Here is a 26,661-nt window from a genome sequence, read left to right on the forward strand (position 1 = left end):
TTAAATGAGAAACTATTTGTTCTGTAAGCCTTCACCTGAAGTACAATAAAATATTAAAAAAAAAAAAACTAAAAAAAAAAAAAAATTCTCCAAGATTTTAAAGGATAGGCTCCACTGAAAGCTACAAGGCACTGAAAATGCATGAGGGACCTTCCAGATTATTATGCAAATAATGTGCATGACTTCTACATTTATTTGCCATCTATGCCCTCTCCCCCCAGGTATTTTCGGGTGGGAAGGCTATGGTTGGCAAACAAACATAAAAGTGTAGCACATCACTTGTGTAAAATTCTGCTATATCAGATATGGAGAAATTGCTAAGGGCGTGAATTGAGGACCAGACACAAAAGCGTTGAGGATCACTGCTAAGGTGCTTGAAGAAAAAGCAGGACCAGACTATGATACAGAGTTTAGTGCTAGCTCTGGGTGGTTCAAGCACTTCAAACAACCATTTTTTGCTGCATTATGTGAAAGTGAATGGTGAGCCTGCGAGTGATGATGCAAAGGCAGCAGAAGAATTTGTTGACACCTTAGATAGAGTAATCCTAGAGGGAGGTTATTTGCCCCAGCAAATTTTTAATATGGACGAAACCTCCTTATTCTGGAAGCAAATGCCTAAAAGGACCTTCATCCATAAGGAGGCCAAATCAGTGCCAGGCTTCAAGGCTTTTAAAGACACAGTGACTATGTTGTTAGGAGGCAGTGTTGTAGATGTTTTTTGCACAGTGTCCAAATCACATAACGTCCTATTTCACAAAACATATCATGGACATTAAGTGATGCAAGCTTGTATATATGTATATCACCTGTCTGATGTGCATCTGTATGAATGAAGTATACAAACTGAATATACCATGTAACCAGCACCTAGATCAAGAAACAGAACATTATCATTAACCCAAAAAGCCTCCTCATGCTGTCTTCTGGTTGCTACCTGCCCTCTCTTAAGGATAACCACTATCCTAATTTGCATCAGCATAGATTAGTTTGCCTATTTTTATACTTTATATGAATGGAATCCTATGATATGTACTGTTTTATGTCTGGCTTTAAACTGAAATTTTTATTCTTTACATAGATTATGCAATAAACATTTTCAACAAACTGGATTTAGTTCAAGTTGTAAGCTAAAGTACTAAACATTATCTTGGAATTCTTAGTGCTACAATATGTCTAAATGTATCACTCTAAAATTAGATGGCTGTCTCTGAGATGTTTTTTACTGAATATTAAAAGAGAAAGTTTTTCTTAAATCCCAAAGTTCTCCATTTCTCTTTACAGATTAGTAGTAGCTCATACATACTTTGCTCTTACTTTATCACTTGCTTCAATAAAAGTCCAGTTTACCCGGGACACCCTTTTAACTCACAGCTGAAGCCACTCCTGAAGTTTACCCTGCAGCCAAAGATTAGACAGGTCTATAAGACAAATAATAACACACATAAGGAAACAAGCTTCTTAGTTCAATCATGTATACGAGACCAAAAGGGCAACACCTGCCAAAAAGCAATGATGAGAAGGCGGAAAGGAACAGGAAAAATGAACGTATGGAAACGAGGAATTGGGATGTTGAAGGGGAAAGTGTTGACACGTTGCAGGGATTGCAACCAGTGTCACAGAGCAATTTGTGTATAAATTGTTGAATGAGAAACTGATTTGCTCTGTAAAGTTTCACCTAAAGCACAATAAAATAAATAAACAATTTAATATATTCTGTATTTATTAATGCAGCTGTAACATTTTCGGTTATTTTTCACTGTCTTCCCAGACCTGGGCACTACATTCTCTATCACTGATAATTGATTCTGCTGGCCCACTCTATTATGTGCATGTGGAACCTACCCTTTCTCTTATCATAATGTTGTTGTTAAATGTGCCTCCTACTCATGCTGAAGTTCACCAAAGTCTTGGTCGCTGTTTGAATGCCCTTATTACCACATTGGGTCCAGAGCTACAAGGTATGCATAGCTGTTTTTGTGGTGTTTTACATAGAAAATATACACGTAAAAATGAATACATTTCCTATACTGTATGCATGTACTTTTTAATGAAGTTTACCAGAATGTTTTATTCAAATATATCGGCAGAATGTTGAGAGATGTCTTGTGGAAACTTTGGCCATGGATGATGACAGAAAAAACACAGAAACTGGAAAACTTAGTCTAAGATCCTCTATTAACTAATTGGGTGACCTTGGGAAAATCTTTTTACATCTCTGGGCTTCAGTTCTTCCTCTCTAAAATGAGGGAGAATGTGAAAAGTTTCTGTGCTTGGCACATAATAGGTGCTTAGTATCTTATGTTAAGTGAGTGTATAAATGCCATGCAGTTTATATTTCTCTTACCTAGAAAATACAAGGAGTACCATTTGTAGAAAGATTACATATGTCCTACAGTTGCTTCCCATCAGAATTAAAATGACAGATACGAGTGAAACAGTTTAAAGAACGCCAGTCTCAAATAAGTCCAAAAACACAAATATTCTTATCTATTCAAATTATAGAATATATGATTTAAATACATGAAAGTAGCTCTCAACTAATATAAGCAGGGCTAAGCTTATTATTAAGGACTGGGCAGTGTTTCATTCTGTTGTGTATAGGGTCACTATGAGTCAGAATCAACTCGATGGCACGTAACAAACAAGTTTATTAAGCAATTTCTAATTCAACTTTTCATGAAAATTTGATGTAATCTTCAAATAGCCATGGTGACATAATAATTAAGAGCTTGGCTGCTAACCAAAAGATCGGCAGCTCAAACGTACCAGCCGTTCGCTGGAAACTCTATGGGGCAGTTCTATTCTGTTTTATAGAGTTGCTGTGAGACAAAATTGACTCGATGGCAGTGGGTTTGGTTTTTGGTTTTTCAAATAGTCTTAGGTTTTTCTTTGCATAATGGGTTGTGGCGAAATAAACCTTTCACATTAAGAATAATTTAATGTAATCTAAAAATGTTGCCTAGACTGTACCTTCTTTCATAGAAGAAATTTTACTAAAAAATCTGTAAGTTTAAAATTGGAAATACATTTTAAAACCCAGTTATATAAAGAGTAGTAATTTTATAGATCAGTTATTAAAAGCTTTCTGTTTATACTTTAGGCAACAGTACTTCAGTTTCTACCCTAAGGACTTCTTGCCTCTTGGGTTGTGCAGTGATGCAGGATAACCCAGACTGCCTTGTTCAAACTCAAGCCATTTCTTGCCTTCAGCAGCTTCATATGTTTGCTCCACGACATGTCAACTTGTCTAGCCTGGTCAGCTGCCTTTGTGTGAGTATAAAATTATAAATTAGACCTTAGTTTCTTTTACTTGAAATTTAGATTTATTCTAATACACATTTTATTTATCCTCTAGACTGTTATATATTATATACATAACTATTTTCCCTCAGTTCTAGTCTTTTTTGGGGGACAGAGGAAGCTTTTGTGCAATCACCTCTTAAATCTCTTATGTATTAATTCATTTTTCCCCCATTAATGTTGAACTAAACACTTAATATTTGGAATATTTATTCATTAATCAGCAAACACATATTGGGTGCTTATAGTGTCCCAGGTACTGTATAAATAATGTAGGACATGCAAAAATTTATAAGGTGTGGTCACTGTCATTTTTTTTTTTTTGTCTTCTTCCTCTGTTCCAAATTACTACATATAAACATCTTCGTATCCCAGATGAAGAAAAAACACTTTTCTATGATATTCTAGCAGTATATGCATCAATAAATGGATTTTAGTAATATAATGAATATAGAACAGGGAATGCAATCAACAGAAAGTTCTGATGATAATCAAAACTGGTTTTAAGATTTAGCTTGAACATCACAAATTTCTGTCTGAACTTGCCTCAAAATTGAATTGCATTTGGAACTATAACTTTATGCCATTGCTTTTCACCTTTTTCTGCCCCTTCTGAGTTCATAGCACATTGCTACTAGTGGCATGACAGTTGAGAATCATTACTTTAGAAAGATCATTCATTTTCAAGCTTGAGGCAAAATATGCAGCATTTCAGAACTTGAAAGAACCTCAGACATCATCAAAACCAGTCTTCTCAATAAAAAGATAAACTGAGGGCCAAAAAGTCAAGTAAGTTGCCCAGTGTAACACATTTACGTAGTAGTAGCTCTAATTCTAGAATCCAGGTTTCTAAACTCATCCAGCCCTCATTTCATTATTTTATACAGTCTTTGTAAAGTTTATGGATAGCTCTTATCTCAGTTCTGCCACCTCCTAGCTGTGTGGCCTTAGGAAAATCCCATAACCTCTTCAGCCTCAGCCCCCTTGTCTGTAATGTATGAGGACTACATACTCATGTGCACATTCCAAAGGTACATGTGCCAATAAATAGTAAATATTTTTACTGTTATTGCATTTGTCTTAAACATAGACTTTTATTAATCTTACTGATTTTGGTAGTCATAATTATATAAGGCTTTAAAAAGGAGAGTGTGACTGACTTTTCTGACAAAGTTTTGCTCCTCGGTCATTTAGATCTGGGTCAGAAATATATTAGAGAAAGTAGCACTTAAAGGAGAAGGATTTTACCATTCCCCCTCAAGGACTTTTCCCCAGGAATATTGCTCTCTATATTTAAAGAAATCATTGCCAAAACTAATTATTGAAAAATTTTTCCATTCCTTTGCATGTTGATGTAACTTTTGCTCTCCATTTAAATGTAACGATATTGCCATTTTTCTTCTTCTTGAATTGTAGTAGAAGTTTTCCAGTAATGACCTTTTAAAATTTCTTCTTTAACTGGTGCATAAGTTCATTTATTAAGTAAAGGTTACTGAGAAATGAAGATCAAGACTACTAACTCATGATGGATAAGACCTGATCAAACTCGTTACGTTTTTTTCCTTCCCCTTAATTATAAAGAAGCATAGAAACTATTATCAGATTTTTTTTTTTCTGGTTATATTCAGAGCATTTGACAAAATCTGAAGTAACAGTTACATATGTTATTCATGTTATTCATAATATTTAAGCTGTAAGATGATTTTTTTCTTCATTCAGAAATCATGTATTTAAATCACTGTCACTGTAGTCTTAATATTTTGGTCAATAAGGCTTTAACTCAATTTATTAGATTGAATTTTTTATGTTTTAGTGGTACTGCCTGTAGTAAACAAATTCCTTTTGCTTTCCTATTTAACAGCTTTATGACCAGGTTTTCTTTTCTCTGAAGAATTTAATTATTAAGCATAGAGTGTTTTCATATTAATTGAAACCTTCTGAATATTGAGAATACATTTCATCATTAGGAAGGACTCTTCCGGGAAAGGGTTTTCTTTTAACTGCATGCTAGTTAACTTCCACTCTGAAGTTGGCCTTAGCTATACTAGCAATTCTCAGTACCTTCAGTTTTTAAACTTGGCTTCCCAGAGCATAAAATCTATAATTAACTTGTGATGAAATAAACCATTAACTTTGTCCTTTGCTGGACACCTGTTCATACGAATGCAACTCAGAGCATTTTTCCCACACTCATATCTACTTGATCTGTTTTTGATACTGAGGCTCAGTCAGAGATTCCAAAAGAAAGCTTAATTACACAAATGTACATATTTTATTATTATATATTTTATCTTATATCTTTTATGTCTTAGAGCTCTTGAGTTGGCTATTTTAAGATCTTAGCTCAACTCATAATTTAAGTTGAAAAATAAAGTATGGCACATTTTCTAGCTGAAGCTAAGCCTATTTGAATAACAATAGCTGTATCAACATTTATACTTAAATGCTTAGCTGACTTTTGTCAAAGTCATCCTAGTATTTATCTTTTGGTTTTGTTGTGACCAGTCTGTCATTTGTTTTTGTGCAGGAGATCTTGTTGGATAATTCTGTGTTGGTAGGTCCCTGACCCTTGATTCCTAACTTTTCTTGAGGTTTGCAGTGCTGTTTCTTTGTGTTGTTTTTTTATTTTGGATGTAGATGTTCTTGTTTTCCTCTGCATCATTTTGTTAAGCTAACCATTACTGCAAAGTCCCGTGTATGTAGCATGTTACATGGTGTTTATTTAATAGCAATAAACAAATCCTTCCTAACCTTCTCCAGCTGATGCACTCACTCCTTGCACTGAATTTTGCATTAGTTTGATTTAATATATTCATTTCAGAAGGGAATTGAAGTTACAGTTTGGTTTAAGTTCTATATTTTGCCTGCTTCATTTTTTTGCCTTAACCCACTCTGTTCCTCTTACCCAATATAAATGCTGGAGAATGACATGGAGATATTAAGCTTCCCATTTTGTTTTATGTGGCAGCCTTCAATCTTTTTTCGACCACACTAAAGAGTACTTTTAAGCATGCTTTATCTGGAAGATTGTTTGACCAGCTTGAATAAATGATGCACCTGCCTTGTATTACATGCTTGCAACTCTGCAGTTAAAATAACTAGTGGATTCATTGACTTTTCTTTAAAATTGTCTTGTAGAGTACTTTTTTTAAATTTTGGTCAGTGTTATTAAATACAGCAGTAATCTTGGGCATGAATAAACAATCTTTTAAATTTTAACTTCTCTGTTATCCTGTGTATAGTAGTTTCTAACAACAGAGTTCTGAAACGTATCTGAAATGACATTACCTTGAGACTTCTATGAATGGCATTCCTCATTCCTCAGCACTTTTGAGTTCATGATACAGCTTTAGGGTATAATAGAACATATTATTTATAAAGCAGTTCCCATCCATACGTTTCACTGATGATATATTCACAAATTTTTTTCTGTCTTTTGGCTTCTAATGAAATTTAGGATTTAGTTCTCTTTGCACATGTTTCTTATATATCTAAAACTAGCTGCCAGCACACATCTTTTTTTTTTCTCTCTCAGAATTTAAGAAATTCTACTCCTCACAACAAACTCACCCATTTCAGTCCTGTTTCGCCCACATACATCAACGATTACTGTAAGAATTATGACATTACTTCTCAAAGTTTGCTTTGAAAGTCATTATTATAGGAAACATATTCATTGTTGTTGTACACTACACCAAACTGATTCTTTCATAGTTAGAATAAAATAAATTTCAAAAACTCTAGACTTTATCCCATTTATGAAGTCACTGAGTGAGAATTTGTATCCAAAACCTTTGACTTGCTCATTTGAGGTTTATCATCCATCTTTTTATTTGGCTTAAGTAGGCACAACCTACTGAGGTTTACATAGTTTAAATACTTGTATGTAAAAATTTGTATTGAGCCTGTCATTCTGAGCAGAAATATTCCATATCTCTAAGATATACATACGTATACGTGTATATATACATGTATGTGTGTATTATATGTATATCTATATATAGACACATATACACGTATATAATTTGCTATTCTCTAATGCTTGTCTGTAGAGAGCATTTTTGGTAAATATTTTTTCTGCATAAAACGCTTTCAGCCCTTTATTAGAAAATACATTTATTTACTCTGCATTTCATCTGAATAAAATAATATTGATAGAGACTACATTAATAATAACTAACATTTATTGAGCATTTACTATTTACCAAGAACTATACTAAGCATTTGCATGTTACACTGTGTTATCTTCGTAGCAGCCCTATGAAATACTGGTAGTGTTATCCCCATTTTAGAAATGAAGAAACAAAGGCACAGAGAGGTTATATAACTTGCCCAAGGTCACACAGCTAGTAAGGCTCACAGAGCTTTCATTTTAACCAATATGTTATACTGCCTATAGAGATTTGCATAAATTTATATTTAGAGAATCAGAAAACGTTATATACAGTTGCATAAGCACAGATATATATAAACTGCAAATAAATTATTTCACAGTTTTTTTTTTTTTAATCTCATAAATTCTGTGTTGTCTAACACTGTGAAGAGGCTTTTTGGTTGGATTTGTTTATAAATATTGCATAATCTAATACATGTGTTACTCCTTAAGTTATTTCTAAGTTATACAATCATACATAGTAGAATAGTTTGAAGACCTTTCTGTGTGTTTAGTATATTGTGTTCTGCCCATTGATGGCTTGACAGGATAAGGAGGGAATCCAGTGAATATCTTTTAGACTTAGTGCCACCAACAATTTTAGCTTTTTCATTCCCCAAATGATATTTTTCAGGTGAATCTCTGTAGTCCCTACTTGTTACTGAGAAGAGCAGTACTGGCTTGTTTACGTCAGCTTGTACAGAGAGAAGCAGCTGAAGTTTCAGAACATGCCATTTTGCTTGCCAAAGATAACAGAGAGGGTTTGACTCCAGGTAATTCTTTTTACCAAGATTACGTCCAGCTCATGGTATTAATCTTAGATTTTCCAAATACACGTAAGTTTTTTAAATAAAATTTGAAAGTTAACATTTAAATGTCTTAAACCTACTACAGTTATCATTCTAACCATTGATGTTACTGGTTTATTGCAATGGTTCTTAAACAGAGGTCCCCAAACCAGCAACATCAGCATCACCTGGGAACTTTTAGAAATGCAATTTATTTGGCCCCATCCTAGACCTACTGAATCAAAAATCTGGGGATAAGGCCTAGCAATCTATGTTATCTGTGTTTTTACAATGCCTCCAGTTGATGTTAATGAATACTAAAGTTTGAAAACCATCTGTTTAGAGCAAGTTTTTTCACAACAGACAATTGAAATGGATCTCGTCCTTAAGTAATTTATCATATATGCCTCCCTCCCCTAAAATCTCATTTCATAAAATTTATTATAGATGAGTCTGCTACAAGTTAAAGGGTTTTTATGCCCCTTCTACATTTTAGAGCTGAATTGAAGGACTGATTAGCCAGTAAGGTTTGTTTTAAGTACATAGCCCTTCATTTTAAAATTGTAATATAAGTAACCCAGTCTTGCATATAAATTTAAAGAAACTATTAGCTCTGAATAATAGCAATGATAATATCTTACACTTGTATGTGTATAGTTTCCAAAGTGCTGGCACACTTTTAGAAGATCCCAGACTTCACAAAGCTTTCCAGACCCATAATGCTTTCAGACCCATAGTATGTTTTATTGTCGATAGTCGGTGTAATTTACAGTTTAATTATTAAATTAATACTTTTGTTGCAACCTGCGTTATTCAGCATTGCTGGGCTGGCATATTAATTATCAAACAGGTTGTAGAAGTCATTTGAAAACTATTCAGTGATTTACCTTAGCCAGAGAAATTTCAGCATTCTTACAATGAGAGAGATTCTTCCCACAGTGACTGTCAGTTTATATTCACACTTAAATTATCTATATCTGTTGCTTTATGCCTTGATTATATAAGCATGCTGGTACATGTTTCTAGAATTATTGAATTAGCTCTGTGAATCAAATAGTAGTAAAGTGAAATTTTCGCTATCCATCTCAAGAAATTATACAATTCTTTTTTTTTTAATTTTGTCATTTTTCAAACCCATATAAAAGTTGAATCTTACAGTGAACACATAGATTCACTAGCTTATTATCTTTATGATACTCATTTTATCTCTCTGCGTATCTAAATACACACACGCACACAGTTCCCTTTTGCCAAACCATCTGAAAGCAGGCTGCAGATATCATGAGGGTCCACCCATAAATACTTGGGTTTGCAATTTCCCAAGGATATTCTCGTACATGACCACACATGATCTCCACACTTAAAATAATCAGCATTGATTTAATAGTATGGTAGAATGTATACTCCTCACACAGATTTCCCCAGTTATCCAAAACAAATTCTTTTATGACTCCTTACCACCACCACCACCACCTCCCACCCAACTCTAGGACTCATACGTTGCATTGACTGTTCTGTCTCTTTAGACTTCCCTAATTGGGAACACTCCTACCTCCTCCCTTTGATCTTAAAAGATAATTACTCTTTTAAAATAGTCTAATAGTAGCAGAACCTTTAGAATATCAGTGTTTTCTTAAAAGCCAGATGAGTTAAATCTTCAAGAGAAAATTCATTTGTTCTTTTGACATTTCTAGAATTAAAGTAAATAGATGATCGATCAAGGCTTATATTTCACCTTTGATATGCTTTAGTAGTTTTCAATAAGAATATTGTATGGCTCGTGAAGAATGTGCCTCTTAGTCAAGTAGATACAAGAGACCACAGGGGCAACTTCTGTCCAGAGGTGAGATGGGAAGGCAGAGCGAATTAGGAGCTGGTTGAATGTTCATGGGGAATCAGGGGCAGAGAGGAGGAGTGTGCTGTCACAGCATGGGGAGAGCGGTTGGGATCTCATAACAATACGTAAAAAAAAAATTTTTGTATGGGAGACTAACTTGAAATGTAAACTTCATTTAATTACAACAATAAAAAAAAATAAAGTTTAAAAAAGAATATTGTATGGTGATTTATATTAATTCACCAGTTTTTAGTTCCACAATAGCTTAGTTTTATTAAACACTATTCTCCATACAATAATTTTCTTCTGTGTGGATTTTCCATTCATGTCAACAAATTTAAAGTCTTTAAACCAGAGTTAGGAAAGCTTAATTGTGCTTTTTTTTTTTTTTATTGTAGAGAAAATAAAATAATTATACCATTAAACATTAATTAGGTAAAAATGTTTACCTAATTTAAGAAAACATACTAATAACTCTTAATAAAGGCTTATTAGCTTTCAGTGACATTGCATAAAAATAACTGTACAGGATCATGAATAATCCCAAACTTTAACCATGAATTAAAATAGATCTCAGTAGATGAAGGCACAATGTTTGGGCTAGTTCTTTGACATAATCTTTGTACGTAACATCATAGTAACTGCTGAATGTGTGTGCATCTCATCTGGCAGTTTTGTTTTCTGTATTACTTAGATCATTGATTTTCTTCTTGTCAGATGCTAACATGAGAGAAGTGGGCCTTGAAGGGGCATTATTGACCTTACTAGACAAAGAAACAGATCAGAAATTATGCCGTGATATCAAAGAGACTTTAAATCATATGCTAACATCTATGGCAGTGGGAAAACTTTCCTTTTGGTTAAAGCTTTGTAAAGATGTACTGGCTGCATCAGCTGGTAAGTAGTGGTGATAACCAGTTGAAATAATAAAAATAAAAAGTAAAAACTTTATATAAAATGGTTTGCCACGAGGAATCATCAATCTTGTCTGAATATTTGGATTATAATTGTCTGGGTGTTGCTTTCTTGAAATGAAGATTATAGTTCTAGTGTTCAAATATTCTTTATAATTTGAACAATATAAATGTAACACTTGAGCCTGGTTTTTGGGGGTTTTTTTGTTTTTGTTTTTGTTTTTTCCTCTTTTGATTGTCTTAGATGACTTTCCTGTATAAAACAAACTAAAAGGCATAGTTGTTATTTATGCTATAAAAGGCATGACCAAATTTATAGCAGCCTGTCTGTTTCTTGATATATAGTAAATATTTGAAGCATTATCTTAATAATCAAAACAGAAAACTCACCAATGCTATGACATTTTAAATAGGCCAGTTTCTCCACACTTTAATGTTAATTTCAAATAGTGTTACAAAGTAGTGTTATTTCTCTAACGTCTTTGCTAATACCAGGTAATTGTTAGAGAGAAAGTGTATTTGAGTTTTTAAAATTTCTATCGTTAGAGTAAAGTAATGAGAGGAAGAAAGAAAGAAACATATTCTCTGCCAGGTACTGGACATAGTTTACCTCATTTAATCCTTTAAGCAATTCTAGGAGTAGGCAATATTATTCCCATTTTATAGAAGAGAAAGCAGGCTTGGAGACAGGTTAAGTAACTTGCCTACAGACACACAATTGATAGTGTTAGATGGATTCATACCTAATTCTGTATGACTTCAAATTCCTTGAACTTTACACTATATTTCAGTAGCTCTCAACTCAGTTACTCAAGCCTTAAAATTTAATGTAGCTCTGATCTCTGAATTATGTCAAAGGGCAAAAGATACTACTAAAATTTCCTTTTTTTTAAAGTTTTTCTTACATTCTTTACTGTCTACCTTGATTATTATTGGTACCCTTCCAATCAGTTAGGAGCCCTGGTAGCACAATGTTAAGTGCTTGGCTGCTAACCGATAAGTTGTTAGTTCACTCCATGGAGAAAGATGTGGCAGTCTTGCTTCCGTAAAGATTTACAGCCTTGGAAACCCTACGGGGTAGTTCTACTTTCCCTGTAGGGTCGCTCTTAGTCGGAATTGACTTAACAGCAATGGGTTTGGTTTTTGATTTTGGTTTTCCAGTCATTTATATCTGCTTTTGCAGTATTATGCTGTATATGTTTTGCTTTTTTAATACTTACGTCCCTGTTATTTAAGAACTTACAAGGACTTCTCCCTTAAAAGAAAATCTGTATGTGCATAGATAGACAAATTGATTGTACTTTTCTCGTATCTCACCTATCTTTTTTTAATTTTACATTCATACTTCCTGAGCTTGCTGGAAGCCTGGTGGCACAGTGGTTAAGAACTCAGCTGCTAACCAAAAGGTCAGCAGTTCCAATCCACCAGCCGCTTCTTGGAAACCCTGTGGGCCAGTTCTCCTCTGTCCTATAGGTTTCCTATGAATCAGGATTCACTTGATGGCAGTGGTTTGATTTTTGGGTTTACTCCTTGAGCTTGGTAGCTCAGTTTTATTTCACCATTTGTTCTTTATCCTCTATAGTTTAGCATTTTTCCTTGTTATTGGGAAAACACCTTTCAGTCTCTATTGGCTTCTCAGTCATAAAACAGGATTTTGTCATAATTTTATTTGTAATCTTTGCTATCGTAACAGCACAAAAATGTTGACATATAAGATAGCTTAAGAAAAGCAAGTTGGTTCTATAACATTAGTTCCATTTTAAGTTGACTTAAGAGAATTATTTCCTCTTCTTATTAAGTATTATCAATGACTCCTGCCATCAGGATGACTTTGAGACTATTATGACAGTAATGAGTCTATCCCTAGAAAAGTATTTTTAAAGAGATTCAGTGGGTTCAGGAACCTCCTTAAATCCAGTGTTGAAATAACATCCCTAATGCACCCCACCCCACTCACACTCCCTCATAGAGACTTTTGACCTTGTTTAGGTATAGCCATCTACATACTGGGTATTGATAATTATCCAGTACCTAGTATCATGTTTAGTTTCTCAATTTGAATATATTTAACAACTTCGTCATTTTGACTTAGAACAGCTCTTCTAATATTTCCTTTAAGCAATGCTGTTATCATCTATAGTTATTAGAAATAATTATTTGATGTTATTAAATGAGGTATGGTTGATCCACAGTAATTCTAGTCTGAATTTGAAATCATTTGTGTGTTCCTTTATAAATATATGTTACAATTGATTATAATTACTGTATTCTTCCTTGATAAAAGATTTTACAGCTATAACTTATGTGGATACAATGCAAGAAGAGGAAGGAGATAAAGGGGATGATGCTTCAGTTCTGACCACCAGGAATGATGAAAAATTTCATCCTTTTACCAATCCGCGATGGGCTACTAGAGTCTTTGCTGCTGAATGTGTCTGTAGGATAATTAACCAGTGTGAGAACGCAGACAGTGCACATTTTGACATTGCTTTAGCACAAGAAAAGAAAAAAAGGGATTCGAGAAGTAAGTGGCATAATAATGAAAAGATCAGATGATACATGTAGAAATGCTGTCTGTTTATGGTTTTAATATTACTTTAAAAAATAAGACTAAAAGGTTATTTTTATTTTTCCAAATCAGTTATGAAACTTGATTGCAATATTTAGATAAGCTATAAGGATAGTGTATTTTTTGATGTTTAAATACATTTTTAAATGATTAGGCTTCTTAATCACTTTTGTTTAATGGACATGTGCAGTGAGTTAAGTTTATAGAGAATAAGCATGTTCTTGGGGAGTAGCATGTGTATTAGCCAATTCCCAAAAAATATTATTGAATAAAAATTTAGCAATTTTATATACTTCTTTTATTTCATGGATATTGCCTGGAAAACATTTGAGCTTATCTCAATGTAAAGTAAACCGACTGTAAGACTATTTTGACCTTTTATGTTCACTTTTATTATATTTACATAAATATGTGTGTGTTTATGGTTTGAGAAGCCCTGATGACGTAGTGGTTAAGAACGATGGCTACTAACCAAAAAGTTCGCAGTCAGTTCCCATCCACCAGCCACTCCTTGGAAACGCTATAGGGCAGTTCTACTCTGTCTTATAGGGTTGCTGTGAGTTGGAATTGACTCAACAGCAACGGGTTTTGGTTTTATGGTTTAATGCCTAATTTTTTAAATTTACTTTAGATATACGTTCAGACGTACATTTCCAAATACCTTAGATATATGCTTTACAGGACCAAAGAATTATAAGGGAAAATGTTGCTGTTGCCAATGTAAGAGTATAAATTAGTTATCTTTGTTTTACTTATTTTTCCAAGCAAGCATTTGTTGAGTCTCATTCATGGTGAGCACTGTGTTAGATACTATGATAGGTCTAAAATTAGTATATCATTTCTCCTTACTGATTGCAGTGCTGTCAATTAAAATTGGCACTAAGATGAGTTGATTTCTTCAGTGTGAGTTACAACTCTATTCTTCTTAGAATTAGTCTCAAATATATTCCAGATAAAGGTTAGTTATACCTCTAAACATTTTATTATTGGAATACTGTTAAATGATTGCCTTATCATATGTGAGTAAATGCACTTTCATGTGTAGGTGTATCTGTAGGCATATGTATATACACATTTGTGTGTGCTATATATATATCCACAAATACAACAAACCACATGGGGGCACAGTTACAGAGGCTTCCTAGACATATCCAGATAACTCACAGGATTGGCTTACTGGATCGAAAGGCTTGGGACCATAGTCTTGGGGGCAACTTAGTCAATTGGCGTAACATAGTTCACAAAGATAATGTTCTACATCCTACTTTGGTGAGTAGCCTCTGTGCTCTTAAAAGTTTGCGAGTGGCCATCTAAGATAACAACTATTGGTCTCTACTTGTATAGCGCAAAAGAGAAAGAAGGAAATCAAGGGCTCTTAGAAGAAACTAGTTCACGGGACTAATAGCCCACACAAAACACAGCCTCTTCTAACCTAAGACCAGAAGAACTAGATGGTGCCTAGCTACCCAGATAGAATAAGATAAAAATGTAAAACAAACCTCAAATTCCTAAAAAATGCCAGACCAACTGGACCAATAGACACTAGAGGAACCCTCAAGACTATCACCCTAAGATACCCTTTGAACTTGGAACTGAAGCTATTTCTGGACATCACCTTTCAGCCAAATAATAGATTGACCTATAAACAATACCACCCATGAGTAATGTGCTCCCTTAAAAAATCAACTATAGGAGACCAAACAGTCAATGTTTACCCAAAAGCAAAGATGAGAAGGCAAGGAGGGAAAGGGAAAGGTAGATCAATGGAAAAAGAACCAACAGAATGGAAATAATAAGAATGCTGATACATTGTAAAAATTATAACCAATGGCACGGAACAATTTGTATAAAAATTGTTAAAGGGAACTTAATTTGTTGTGTAAACTTTGACCTAAAACACAATAAAATGCTCTTAAAATAAGATACAGGTCTATAGATGTACTGTGTTCTCAAAATCAAACACTTATTTCTGGAATAAAAAGAAACAATCTTTCTTTGTGGAAATAAAGTTTATATGGAAAAACGGGGAAAAAATTATTGCCTTATGTCTCTCCCCAGTACAATTATTATACCAAAGAATGAGTTGTAAGAATAAAAGGACTTCTCATTTATCATTTCTACAGCTAGATGCTTTTTAAACCCCCATCATCTGTATGTGTAGTAAGACATGCAAAATATAATCCAGCCATAAAAAGAGCCACATAAAAATACTTTTTTAAAAAAAGGAACATTAAGTCTCTTATCTTCAACTTGAGATAAATTACTAATTCATCAAAGCCGCGAGTCTCCTAAGTACCTTCTAATATCAGAAAGTATGAACAAAATTTTTATTGAAGGTACTATTAGCACTCTTTCAAAGAATGCTAATTCTGCCTTTGATTTTTGAATATTTATAAATAATTGTTTGGGTGTTGTTTTGCTTTTTTGACGAGAATATTTGCAGCAGTGCAGTACATTATGGGACTGATGTTCAATAAATCCAGTGGTAAAGTTTTGTATTTAACAAACAATAAATCAAATCAGAGGTACTTAAAAGAAAGTGCGTGTTTTCAATTAAGAAAAGGAAAAGTTGTCACCTAACATAAATCTTAGTTCCAGCATATTCTTTTTCTTGATAAGGTATTTTTTAATCTTGTAGATGACTTTTTGGTGCTTCATCTTGCTGACTTAATTCGCATGGCTTTTATGGCTGCCACAGATCACAGTGATCAGCTCCGTCTTTCTGGCCTTGAAACACTGTTGGTTGTTATTCGGCGATTTGCAACTATTCCAGAACCCGAGTTTCCAGGTCATGTGATTCTGGAACAGTATCAAGCCAATGTAAGCACTTTCGATTAGAGAATTTTATTATTAAACACCTGGATAAAGCATCTATGAAACTAATTGGCATGTCACCTCTTAATTCATAAGTGAAAATATATCTCTCTGCTAATGTATTACTAGTATAGTCAGTATATACAAAATGCATATGTTTAAAGAGAAATATGGCAGCTAATATTTTATAAAACTTCAAGTAAAAGCAAAATGATGTGTAAGTTTTTTATAACTTTGAAGGTTAATTTTCATAATTAAAACCGTCAGATTACTTTAAAAAATAATTTGAGGAAACAACCTTCGTAGTGAAATCCTTTACAAAATATCTGAATAAGCAGCATAACACTAAATCATTATTAAATATCCCATTTAGACTACATGTATGTTTTATCTTCAAATAACTGCTCCTAGAGTATAGTATTATATGTAACCTCCTTATTTTATTTTATTTTTTTCCTGGGCTTAGAAGAGGATTCAGGCTTCCATTACTGATTCTATACTTCTTTTAACCAATTGTGATTTGACTGGTACATTGAGTAATGTAGAAAAAACAAGGAAGATAACAAAATCATCACCTGTCTCGTAATCCACTAGCAGCACCCATCCGAGGATACCTCTTATGATTCAGCGGCACTTTCTGATGGCTAGCGGTTAGGGAGACCAGAGCAGTTTACAAGTTGGTTAGCCATCTCCTTCACTTCTTCCCAGAAGGTAGTGCCAATGTATGCTTAGGGAAAAAGCACAAGGAAGAGATTAAAGTTATATACAACTATCATATGAGAATAAATATTATAATTCAACTTAATTAAGGAGAGCCCTCATATTTTTTAGGTCTCTTACAATGGCAAGTGATAGAAACACAATTTCAACTCACTTAAAAAGAAAAGGAAAATTCTTGTCAGAAATCTCTCAGTTGGCTCTGCTTTCTGTTATATTGGCTTCATTCTCAGGCTTGCTCTCTCCGAGTAGTATCAAGATGGCTCTTATAAGAGACAATGCTTCTTTCCCAATACTTCATCAAAAATCCTGAGGAGAGCTTTCATTATCCCAGCATGAGTCCCTGGAGCCAGGCAGTGATGTCACCTCCATAACACAACATGGACTAAGAGTGGGAAAGAGAGAGAGTTCCCCAAAGGAAAAGTAGGATGCTATTAACTAAAGAGGAAACCCTGGTGGCGTAGTAGTTAAGTGCTATGGCTGCTAACCAAAAGGTCAGCAGTTCGAATCCACCAGGCTCCTTGGGAACTCTATAGGGCAGTTCTTCTCTGTCTTACAGGGTTGCTATGAGTCGGAATCGACTCAATGGCAACGGGTTAGTTGGTTGGTTTGGTTGATTACCTAAAGAAGGGGGAAGATATGCTGGGCAGGCAAAAGCAACAGATGTCCATAATACCTATTATAAACAAATAATTTTAAAATAACGTTAAAAAGGGAGAGAACTTGTGCTGTCTTACTTACTGATGCTTGATATGCCCTATTATTTCTTGCCAGGTAGGAGCAGCACTTAGACCAGCCTTCACTTCAGAGACACCACCTGATGTCACTGCCAAAGCATGTCAAGTAAGTGGGTAGAGAGATGAAGCTTAAGAAATGAAACCTTCTTCTCTTAGGAAGTAATTCTCCAGTTAGTGTTTGTTGTTGTTGTTATTGTGTGCCATCGAGTCAATTTTCACTCATAGCAACTCTATAGGACAGAGTAGAACAGCCCCATAGGGTTTCCTAGCCTCTCCTCGGTAGAAGGATGTGGCATTCTGCTTCCATAAAGATTTACAGCCTTGGAAACTCTTGAGACAGTTCTACTCTGTCCTCTAGGGTTGCTATGAGTCAGAGTTGACTCAATGGCAACAGATTTGGTTTGATTTTTTTTTTTTTTATATATATTCTTCATGGGAATAGATTGCCAGGTCTTTTCTCCTGTAAAGCGGCTGGTGGGTTCAAACCCACTCACCTTTCGGTTAGCAGCCAAGCACTTAACATTGTGCCATCAGGGCTCCTTTAGTGTTTATTACTAAGATTCTTGATTATAGTTGTTAACCATCTCTTTCAGCTTCACCTTTTCCTTTTCTTCTTAAGTTCAGAGAACTTCCTCTTTCTTCCTTAGAAATGCATGGCAGTCCAGTATATGAATTTAACTAGTTCCCTATTAATGGACATATGAGTTGTTTTGTCTTTTGCTGTTACAAACAGTACTGCAGTGAATGACCTTGTGCATGACATAAATTCCCCAAAATTAAATAGCTATGTTAAAGCGTATATTAAAGCAGTTGTACCAGTTTAAACTCCTACCAGCAATGTGTGTGAATACCTGTTTTGCCCATAGTCTCAGCAACATTGTGAGTCGTCACACTTTTGAATTTTTGTCTTTGTGATGGAGTAAAAAAGATATCTTAGGATAATTTTAGTCAATTCTTTCAACTTCCTTTTTTGTAATTGTATTTTAGGAAATAATTTGAGTGACTTCAATATTCAGAAAACTTTATTCAATGTTGTAAAGGACAGAAAGAAGTAAAACACATTTCCTGCTGTTAGAGACATTTATAGTCTATAAGGAAGGATAAGGCAAATACCTGTAATATTGAGCATACTAATAAATGTCGGTGATATCAGCAAAGTACTAGGGTTTCAAAGAAGGAAAATAAGGAGTAGTTTTAGGACATGCCCCATGTAGGAGGTGACATTTGATTCTTTTGAGTGTCTCTGTCTTTATAGTATTAAGATTATCTCACTTGCTTAGAAGGTGGCATTAGAGATGGGCCAAGGTAAACATGGGGTGGACATTCTAGATATAGGGCTTATGCTCAAAGGCAAGGAAATAAGTAAATTTTGTGTTTCAAGAACATCATCAAATCAGGAACATCACAACAAAGAAAAGTCTAGGACCAGATGACTTCCCTGCTGAATTCTACCAAACATTTAAGGAAGAATTAACACCAGTCCTACTCAAACTCTTCCAAAAATAGAAGAGAATACTTCCTGACACAGTCTTTGAGGCCAGCATTACCCTGATAACCAAAAATAGACAAACATAACACAAGGAAAGAAAACTACAGAGCAGTATCCCTTATGAAGATAGACACAAAAATCCTCAACTAAATACTAGCGGACTGAATCCAGCAGCAGATTAAAAGGATTATACACCATGACCAAGTCGAGATTTTTCCCAGGAATGCAAGAGAGATCCAACTAAGAAAATCGATCAATGTAATATACCATATTAATAGAACAAAGGGGTGGAGGGAACATGATCATCTCAAAAATGGAGAAAAAGCATTTGACAAGCTTTAACATTATTTCAAGATTAAAAACACTGAACAAACTAGGAATGAAGGGGAACTTTCTTAACATAATAAAGGGCATTTATGAAAAAACCCACAGTAAACGTCATGCTCAAGGGTGAAAGACTGAAAGGTTTCTTCCTAACATTAGGAACAAGACAGGGATGCTTGCTTTTGCTGCTGCTCTTCATCATTGTACTGGATGCCCTAGCCAGAGCAATTAGGCAAGAAAAAGAAATAAAAGGTATCCAAGTTGGAAAGTAATAAGTAAAAAACTATCTCTATTTGCAGATGACTGATTCGATATATAGAAAATCCTAAAGAATCCACACACACAAAAAAAACAAAAACCTACTAGAGCTAATAAATTCAGCAAAGTTGTAGGGTACAAGATCAACATAACAAAAATCAGTTGTGTTTCTATGTGCCAGCAATGAACAATCTTAAAAAGAAATTAAGAAAACCATTTGATTTACAGTAGCACCCAAAAGAAAAATACCTAGGAATGAATTTAACCAAGGAGATGAAAGACTTGTATACTAAAAACTACAAAACATTTCTGAAAGAAGTTAAAGACCTAATTAAGTGGAAAGACATCCCATATGCATGGATTGAAAGATTTAATATTGTTAAAATGGCAATACTACGCAAAACAATCTGCAGATTTACTGCAATCCTTATCAAAATTCTAATGGTCTTTGTTGCAGAAATAGGAAATTCAATCTTCAAATTCATATGGAATTGTGAAGAATAGCCAAAACAAAGTTGGAAGACTTAACTTCCCGATTTCTGAACTTAAGACAGAGCTATAGTAATCAAAACAGTGTGGTACTGGCATAAGGATAGACATATAGAATAGAATTGAGAGACCATAAAGAAACCCAAACAGCTATGACCAAATTATTTTCAACAAGGGTGCCAAGACCATTTGTTGACCCTGCTATGCTACACTGCCAAGCCAAGGTCTGGGGTTGCCAGCAAAAGCATGACTTACACATCGTACACACTGGCATCAGATGGAACAATGATTTACTCACGTAGAGGTGAGACAGAGCAAGGTCAGCTTCAGTAGCTGGTGCTGCTCTCCCATGGCCAGCGGGCCACACCGTACAGCCGATGTAGGTCTGCATGTACCCCACTGTGCCACAGTTGACTCAGTTCCCTCCCTGCCAGGAACAGACAGAAGCGGGTTGGCCATATGGCACCCTGTGCATGAGCAGAACAGGAAAGTTACTGTGTACCCAGAACAGGGAGGTGGCCTCCCTGATATGGAGAAGAATCTGGGAGAAAGAAAAACCAGTCCCCAGCCTCTGTTATCTGGGAATGCTTTGGGCCTAAGGCTTCTGATTAAGCAGTCCACATAGGAGTCAGAAGGCTGCACGATAGACTGCTTTCCCATTTTCCCACACCATTTAATGAGGAAAAAAATCTCTTCAACAAACTGTGCTGGGACCCAATTTGTTGAAGGATAACCACATGCAAAAGAATGAAGTTGGACCCCTACCTCACTCCATATATAAAAATTTACTCAAAATGAATTGATGACCTAAGTATAAGAGCTAAAACTATAAAAGAAGAAAGACTTCATCTAAAACTATTAGAAGCAAACATAAGCATAAATTTTAATAACCTTAGATTTGGCAAAGGATTCTTAGATTTGACATTAAAAGCACTTGCAACAAAAGAAGAAAGTAGATAAATTGGACTTCATCAACATTAAAAACTTTTGTGCATCAAGGAACGTTATCAAGAAATTAAAAAGACAGCCTACAGAGTGGGACAAAATATTTGCAAATCATTTATCTGATAAGAGTTTAGTATCCAGAATATATGCAACTCAACAACAAAAAGACAAACAACCCAATTTAAAAATAGGCAAAGGACTCGAATGACACTTCCCGAAAAGAGATATGCAAATGGCCAATAAACACATGAAAAGATGTTCAACATCATTGATCATTAAGGAAAAGCAAATCAAAACCACAATATGATACCACTTCACACTCACTAGGATCGCTGTCATCAAAAAGACCGAAAATAACAAGTGTTGGTGAGGATTTGGAGAAATTGGAACTCTTGTACTTTGCTGGTGGGAACGTAAAATGGTGCATCCACTGGGGAAAGCAGTTTGGATTGTGTAGAAAATTGTTAACTGGGAACCTAATTTACTGTGTACACTTTCAGTAAAAACACAATATTATTTTAAAAAAGCAGTTTGGGGGTTCCTTAAAAGGTTAAACATAGAATTAACATATAACCTAGCAATTCCACTCCTAGGTATATACTCGAGAGAAATGAAAATATATATTCACAAAGAAACATGTACACAGATGTTTACAGAAGCATTATTTATCATCACCAAAAGGTGGAAACAACCTAAATATTTTTCAACAGATGAATAGATAAATTATAATACATATATGCAATGGAATATTATTCAGCCATAAAAAAGAATGAAGTATTGATACATGCTAGTACTTGGATGAAATTTGAAAACACTATCTTAAATGAAAGAAGCCAGCCACAAAAGGTCATATATTTGTGTGATTCCTTTTATGTGAAACATCCAGAATTAAGCAAATCCATAGAGACAGAATGCAGATTGGTAGTTTCCAGAGGAGAGGGGGCAGGGGCAATGGGAAATGGTTACTTAAAGGGTATGGAATGTAGAGTTCTGAGAAAATGAAAAAGTTTTGAAACTAGAGAGAGAGATTGGTTGCACAACATTTGAATGAACTAAATGCCACTGCCTTGTACACTTTAAAATGTTTAATTTTATGTTGTGTGAAATTCACCTCAATTCAGAGATTGGGTTTTCCATTGTACTGAGTCTCTAATTTATCATCATTTATATGTATTCTTGCCATAAGCCACTGAAATCGTTTGTGAAAAAGGAGAGGAACTGAATAGATAGGTGGATGAGAAAAAATTTTCTCTAGAAAAGAAATATTTACCATCTGGAAAAGCCATATAGAGGCCCTGATAATTGAGTATACTTTCTTGCATTGCAGAGTTATTTTTTGTTTTAAAAATTAAAAATATATTATCTTCAAAAGAATCAAAGTCTTCATTGGGGTTTCAACTAGTTATATTAGTTAAGCACACACAATCTCTGATTTTAAAATAATGAGCTGAAAATTGATTGGAGATTTGATTCAGATGTTAATTCAAACGTTTATGAAAGTATTTTTCACGGCTTCATTGCTCTGTATTAATAACATCCATAACTCTTCAGTTTATGTAGTTGTTAGCACTGGTTTCCTTGTTTCAGCCTTACACTTCATTATCTTTTGAAATGCTGGCTTTTGACTATCATTATCAGCATCGTCCCATTGGGTTTCTTAGTAGCATAATGTTTTCAATGACTAGATTCCTGAGCTGTGGGTGACCTCTGCTGAACTCACATGGGAGATATTTATACTTTTTTGAAGTGTAACTTTTGATTTTCTTAAAAACCAGGTTTGCAGTGCCTGGATAGCAAGTGGAGTTGTAAGTGACCTTAATGATCTTCGAAGAGTTCATCAATTGCTTGTTTCATCATTGACAAAAATACAGGCTGGAAAAGAAGCTCTAAGTCATTTATATAATGAAAGTGCTTCTACCATGGAGATCTTAGCTGTGCTAAAAGCCTGGGCAGAGGTTAGTACTTCTCAATTTATAACTTAAATTTTGGAAGTTGTTAATAAACACCTTAAGCCATAAACTGTATTAACTATTTAGAACACATATCAGTATATTTTTACGGTTAACAAAGAACTTCCAATGTGAGATTTATTTATATGTCAATTGATACGTTGGTGAAGCGTCCAAAACCAAAAACCAAACCCATTGCCATTGTCATGGATTGAATTGTGTCCCCCAGAATATCAATTTGGCTAGGCCATGATTCCCAGTATTATGTGATTGTCCACCATTTTGTCATCTGATATGATTTTCCTATGTGTTGTAAATCCTAATTTCTGCCTATGGTTAATGAGGCAAGATTAGATTATGTTAAGGAGGATTAGGGTGGGATGTAACACCCTTGCTCAGGTGTAATCCTTGATCCAATGTAAGGGGAGTTTCCCTGGGGTGTGGCCTGCACCACCTTTTATCTCACAAGAGATAAAAGGAGAGGGAAGCAAGCAGAGAGGGGGACCTCATGCCACCAAGAAAGGAGCACCAGAAGCAGAGCATGTCCTTTGGACCCAGGTCCCTGCACGTGAGAAGCGCTTCAACCAGGGGTAGGTTGACGACAAGAACCTCCCTCCAGAGCCAGAAGAGAGAGAAAGCCTTCCCCTGGAGCTGATGCCCTGAGTTTGGACTTGTAGCCTACTAGACTGTGAGAGAATAACTTTCTCTTTGTTAAAGCCATCCATTTGTGGTATTTCTGTTATAGCAGCACTAGATGACCAAGACAGCCATCAAGTCAATTCTGACTCATAGTGACCTTGCAGGACAGAGTAGAGCTGCCCCACAGGATTTCCAAGGAGCAACTGGTGGATTCGAACTGCTGACCTTTTGTTTAGCAGCCAAGCACTTAACCACTGCACCACCAGGGCTCCCAATTTAAAGCAGCAACACTAATGAAGTTCTGAAGAATGCTCCATTGTCTATTATCTGCTGCTATAAGCAGAGAGACTTTATAATAGCCAATAAAAACCAACTCTTATTAAAATCTGAATTTTTGAAAATGTGAGTATGCTTGGATTCATATATCATTTTTATTATAATTATTACTATTATTAATAGACTTAATATTTTAGAGCAGTTTTAGATTTACAGAAAAATCATGGAGAAAGTATACTTGTTATGTTGCTGTCAAGTTGATTCCAACTCATAGTATCCCTATAGGACAGAGTAGAACTGCCCCATAGTGTTTCCTACACTGTAATCTTTACAGGAGCAAATGACCAGGTCTTTTCTACCAAGGAGCCACTGGGTGGGTTCAAACCACTGACTTTTCAGTTAGCAGTGAAGCACTTAACCATTGTACCACCAGGGCTCCTTAGAAAGTACAGAAAGTTCCTATACACTCCCTCTCCCCACACATGCACAGTTTTTTCCCATTAACTTGTATTAGTGTGATGCACTGATGAACCAATATCCGTAGTTTACATTAGGGCTCACACTTTGTATTGTATATGTATTTTGACAAATGTATAATGTCATGTGTCCACCATTACAGTATCATACAGAATTGTTTCACTGTCCTAAAAATGCTCTATGCTCCACCTATTCATTCTTCCCCCTTTCCACTGAGCCCCTGGCAGCCACTGATCTTTTTACTGTCTCTGTAGTTTTGCCTTTTCCAGAATGTCTGATAGTTGGAATCATACCGTATGTCATTTTAAAGTACTATACTACTGTTAAAAAAACCCGTTGCCATTGAGTCAATTCTGACTCATAGCGATCCTATAGGAGAGTAGAACTGCCCTATAGGGTTTCCAAGGAGTGGCTGGTGGATTTGAACTGCCAACCTTTTGGTTAGCAGCTGTAGCTCTTAACCACTGCACCACCAGGGCTCCATACTATTATAGTTCTACTAATTAACTAAATTTTATAGATCTAATTATATATATATATGGTATATATTGCAACTGAGAAAATTAATCAACATGTAAGAAAGGGCTTCCTGGAGACCTAGTCAAAATTTAATTAGTTGAACTATAGTACTATAGTACTTTACACACATACATACTAATAGTATAGTTTCAAATTAGTAGAGCTATTTAAAAGCTGAAGGTTGTAGAATTTCTGTTTTTTATAATTTTTTAGGGCTGACAACCCTTGGTTAGGAAGTAGTTCTGCCTAGATTTAATAAGCTGGATATAATGATCTTTTAAACGTATGCTTTTACTAGAGCAAACAGGAATTCTGTAATCTGTGTAATCTATTTTACAAATTTTTGGAATTCAGAATTTTTTGAATTTTAGAAAAGTAACACATACATATGTTGCAAAATACCTCCAGCAAGTCAGGGTCAATATAATGGAATCTGTAATCAAACATATCTGCAACAAAATATTTGAATATTCACACTGTGTGGAATAGAGAATATAAATAAGCCTATGCACACACACGCATACATACTTTCATATATATACATGTCTGTATCCCTTATCTGAGAGAGACTATAAATAGTCTCACATAAATTCATTCAGTTTTGCCACCAGATTAGTTTGCCACAAACTTAAATTTTCAGAGCTTTTTGAATTTTAGAGTTGTGGATAAAGGGATTATCTTAGTTATCTAGTGCTGCTATAACAGAAATACCACAAGTGGATAGCTTTAACAAAGAGAAAGTTATTCTCTCACAGTCTAGTAGACTACAAGTCCAAATTCAGGGCATCAGCTCCAGGGGAAGGCTTTCTTTTTGGGCTCTGGAGGAAGGTCCTTGTTGTCAGTCTTACCCTGGACTAGGAGCTTCTCTGCGAAGGAACCCCCGGGTCCAAAGGACATGCTGTGCTCCCAGTGCTGCTTTCTTGGTGGTATGAGTTCCCAGCTCTCTGCTCCCTTCCCTTTCCTTTGATTTCTTGTAAGATAAAAGGTGGTGCAGGCCACACCCCAGGGAAACATCCACTGGATCAGGGATGTGACCTGAGTGATGGTGTTACATCCCACCCTAACCCTCTTCAACATAATCCAGTCTTGCCTCATTAACCACAGAGGTTAGGGTTTACAAAATATAAGAAAATCAATCACGAAATGAAGGATAACCACACAATACTGGGAATCATGGCCTAGCCAAGTTGACAGATATTTTTGGGAGACACAGTTCCAGCCACAACAGGAATAATGCATATTACTTGAATGTTATTTGTTTGGAATCCGTTAATTTTAAATAGTTATGTACTACATTGACTAATTTAACGTTGTATAGTCCCTGTTACATTTGTAAACTCTTTGTAGTGATTTAGTGCTAAGTCTGAATGAAGATATTTTCAGTGTGTTGGCTTATTTCAGTTCAGAGATGGCTGCTTAGAGCCATGTGTTGTGATGGATTATAGGCCACAACTAGGCTTGGTGAGA

At 35.1% G+C, this 26,661-nt stretch overlaps 1 protein-coding gene across 2 annotated transcripts in view; it reads left to right on the forward strand.

Moving 5' to 3' along the window:
* Positions 1–26,661, forward strand: part of HEATR5A (HEAT repeat containing 5A) — a 134,193-nt gene that overhangs the window by 85,704 nt on the left and 21,828 nt on the right. Inside the window, exons 22-30 of one of the 2 annotated variants that reach the window (XM_023731485.1) lie at positions 1,769–1,958; positions 3,101–3,270; positions 5,828–5,854; positions 8,088–8,226; positions 10,796–10,975; positions 13,277–13,516; positions 16,200–16,381; positions 17,867–17,935; positions 23,110–23,289. In XM_023731485.1, coding sequence (XP_023587253.1) covers positions 1,769–1,958; positions 3,101–3,270; positions 5,828–5,854; positions 8,088–8,226; positions 10,796–10,975; positions 13,277–13,516; positions 16,200–16,381; positions 17,867–17,935; positions 23,110–23,289 — 1,377 coding nt within the window. The remainder of the gene's footprint in view (positions 1–1,768; positions 1,959–3,100; positions 3,271–5,827; positions 5,855–8,087; positions 8,227–10,795; positions 10,976–13,276; positions 13,517–16,199; positions 16,382–17,866; positions 17,936–23,109; positions 23,290–26,661) is intronic. The other variant, XM_004376530.3, reaches the window with a different exon arrangement.

This window comes from Trichechus manatus, unplaced genomic scaffold (assembly GCF_000243295.1).
Source record: "Trichechus manatus latirostris isolate Lorelei unplaced genomic scaffold, TriManLat1.0 scaffold00043, whole genome shotgun sequence".
NCBI classification, from domain to species: Eukaryota; Metazoa; Chordata; class Mammalia; order Sirenia; family Trichechidae; genus Trichechus; species Trichechus manatus.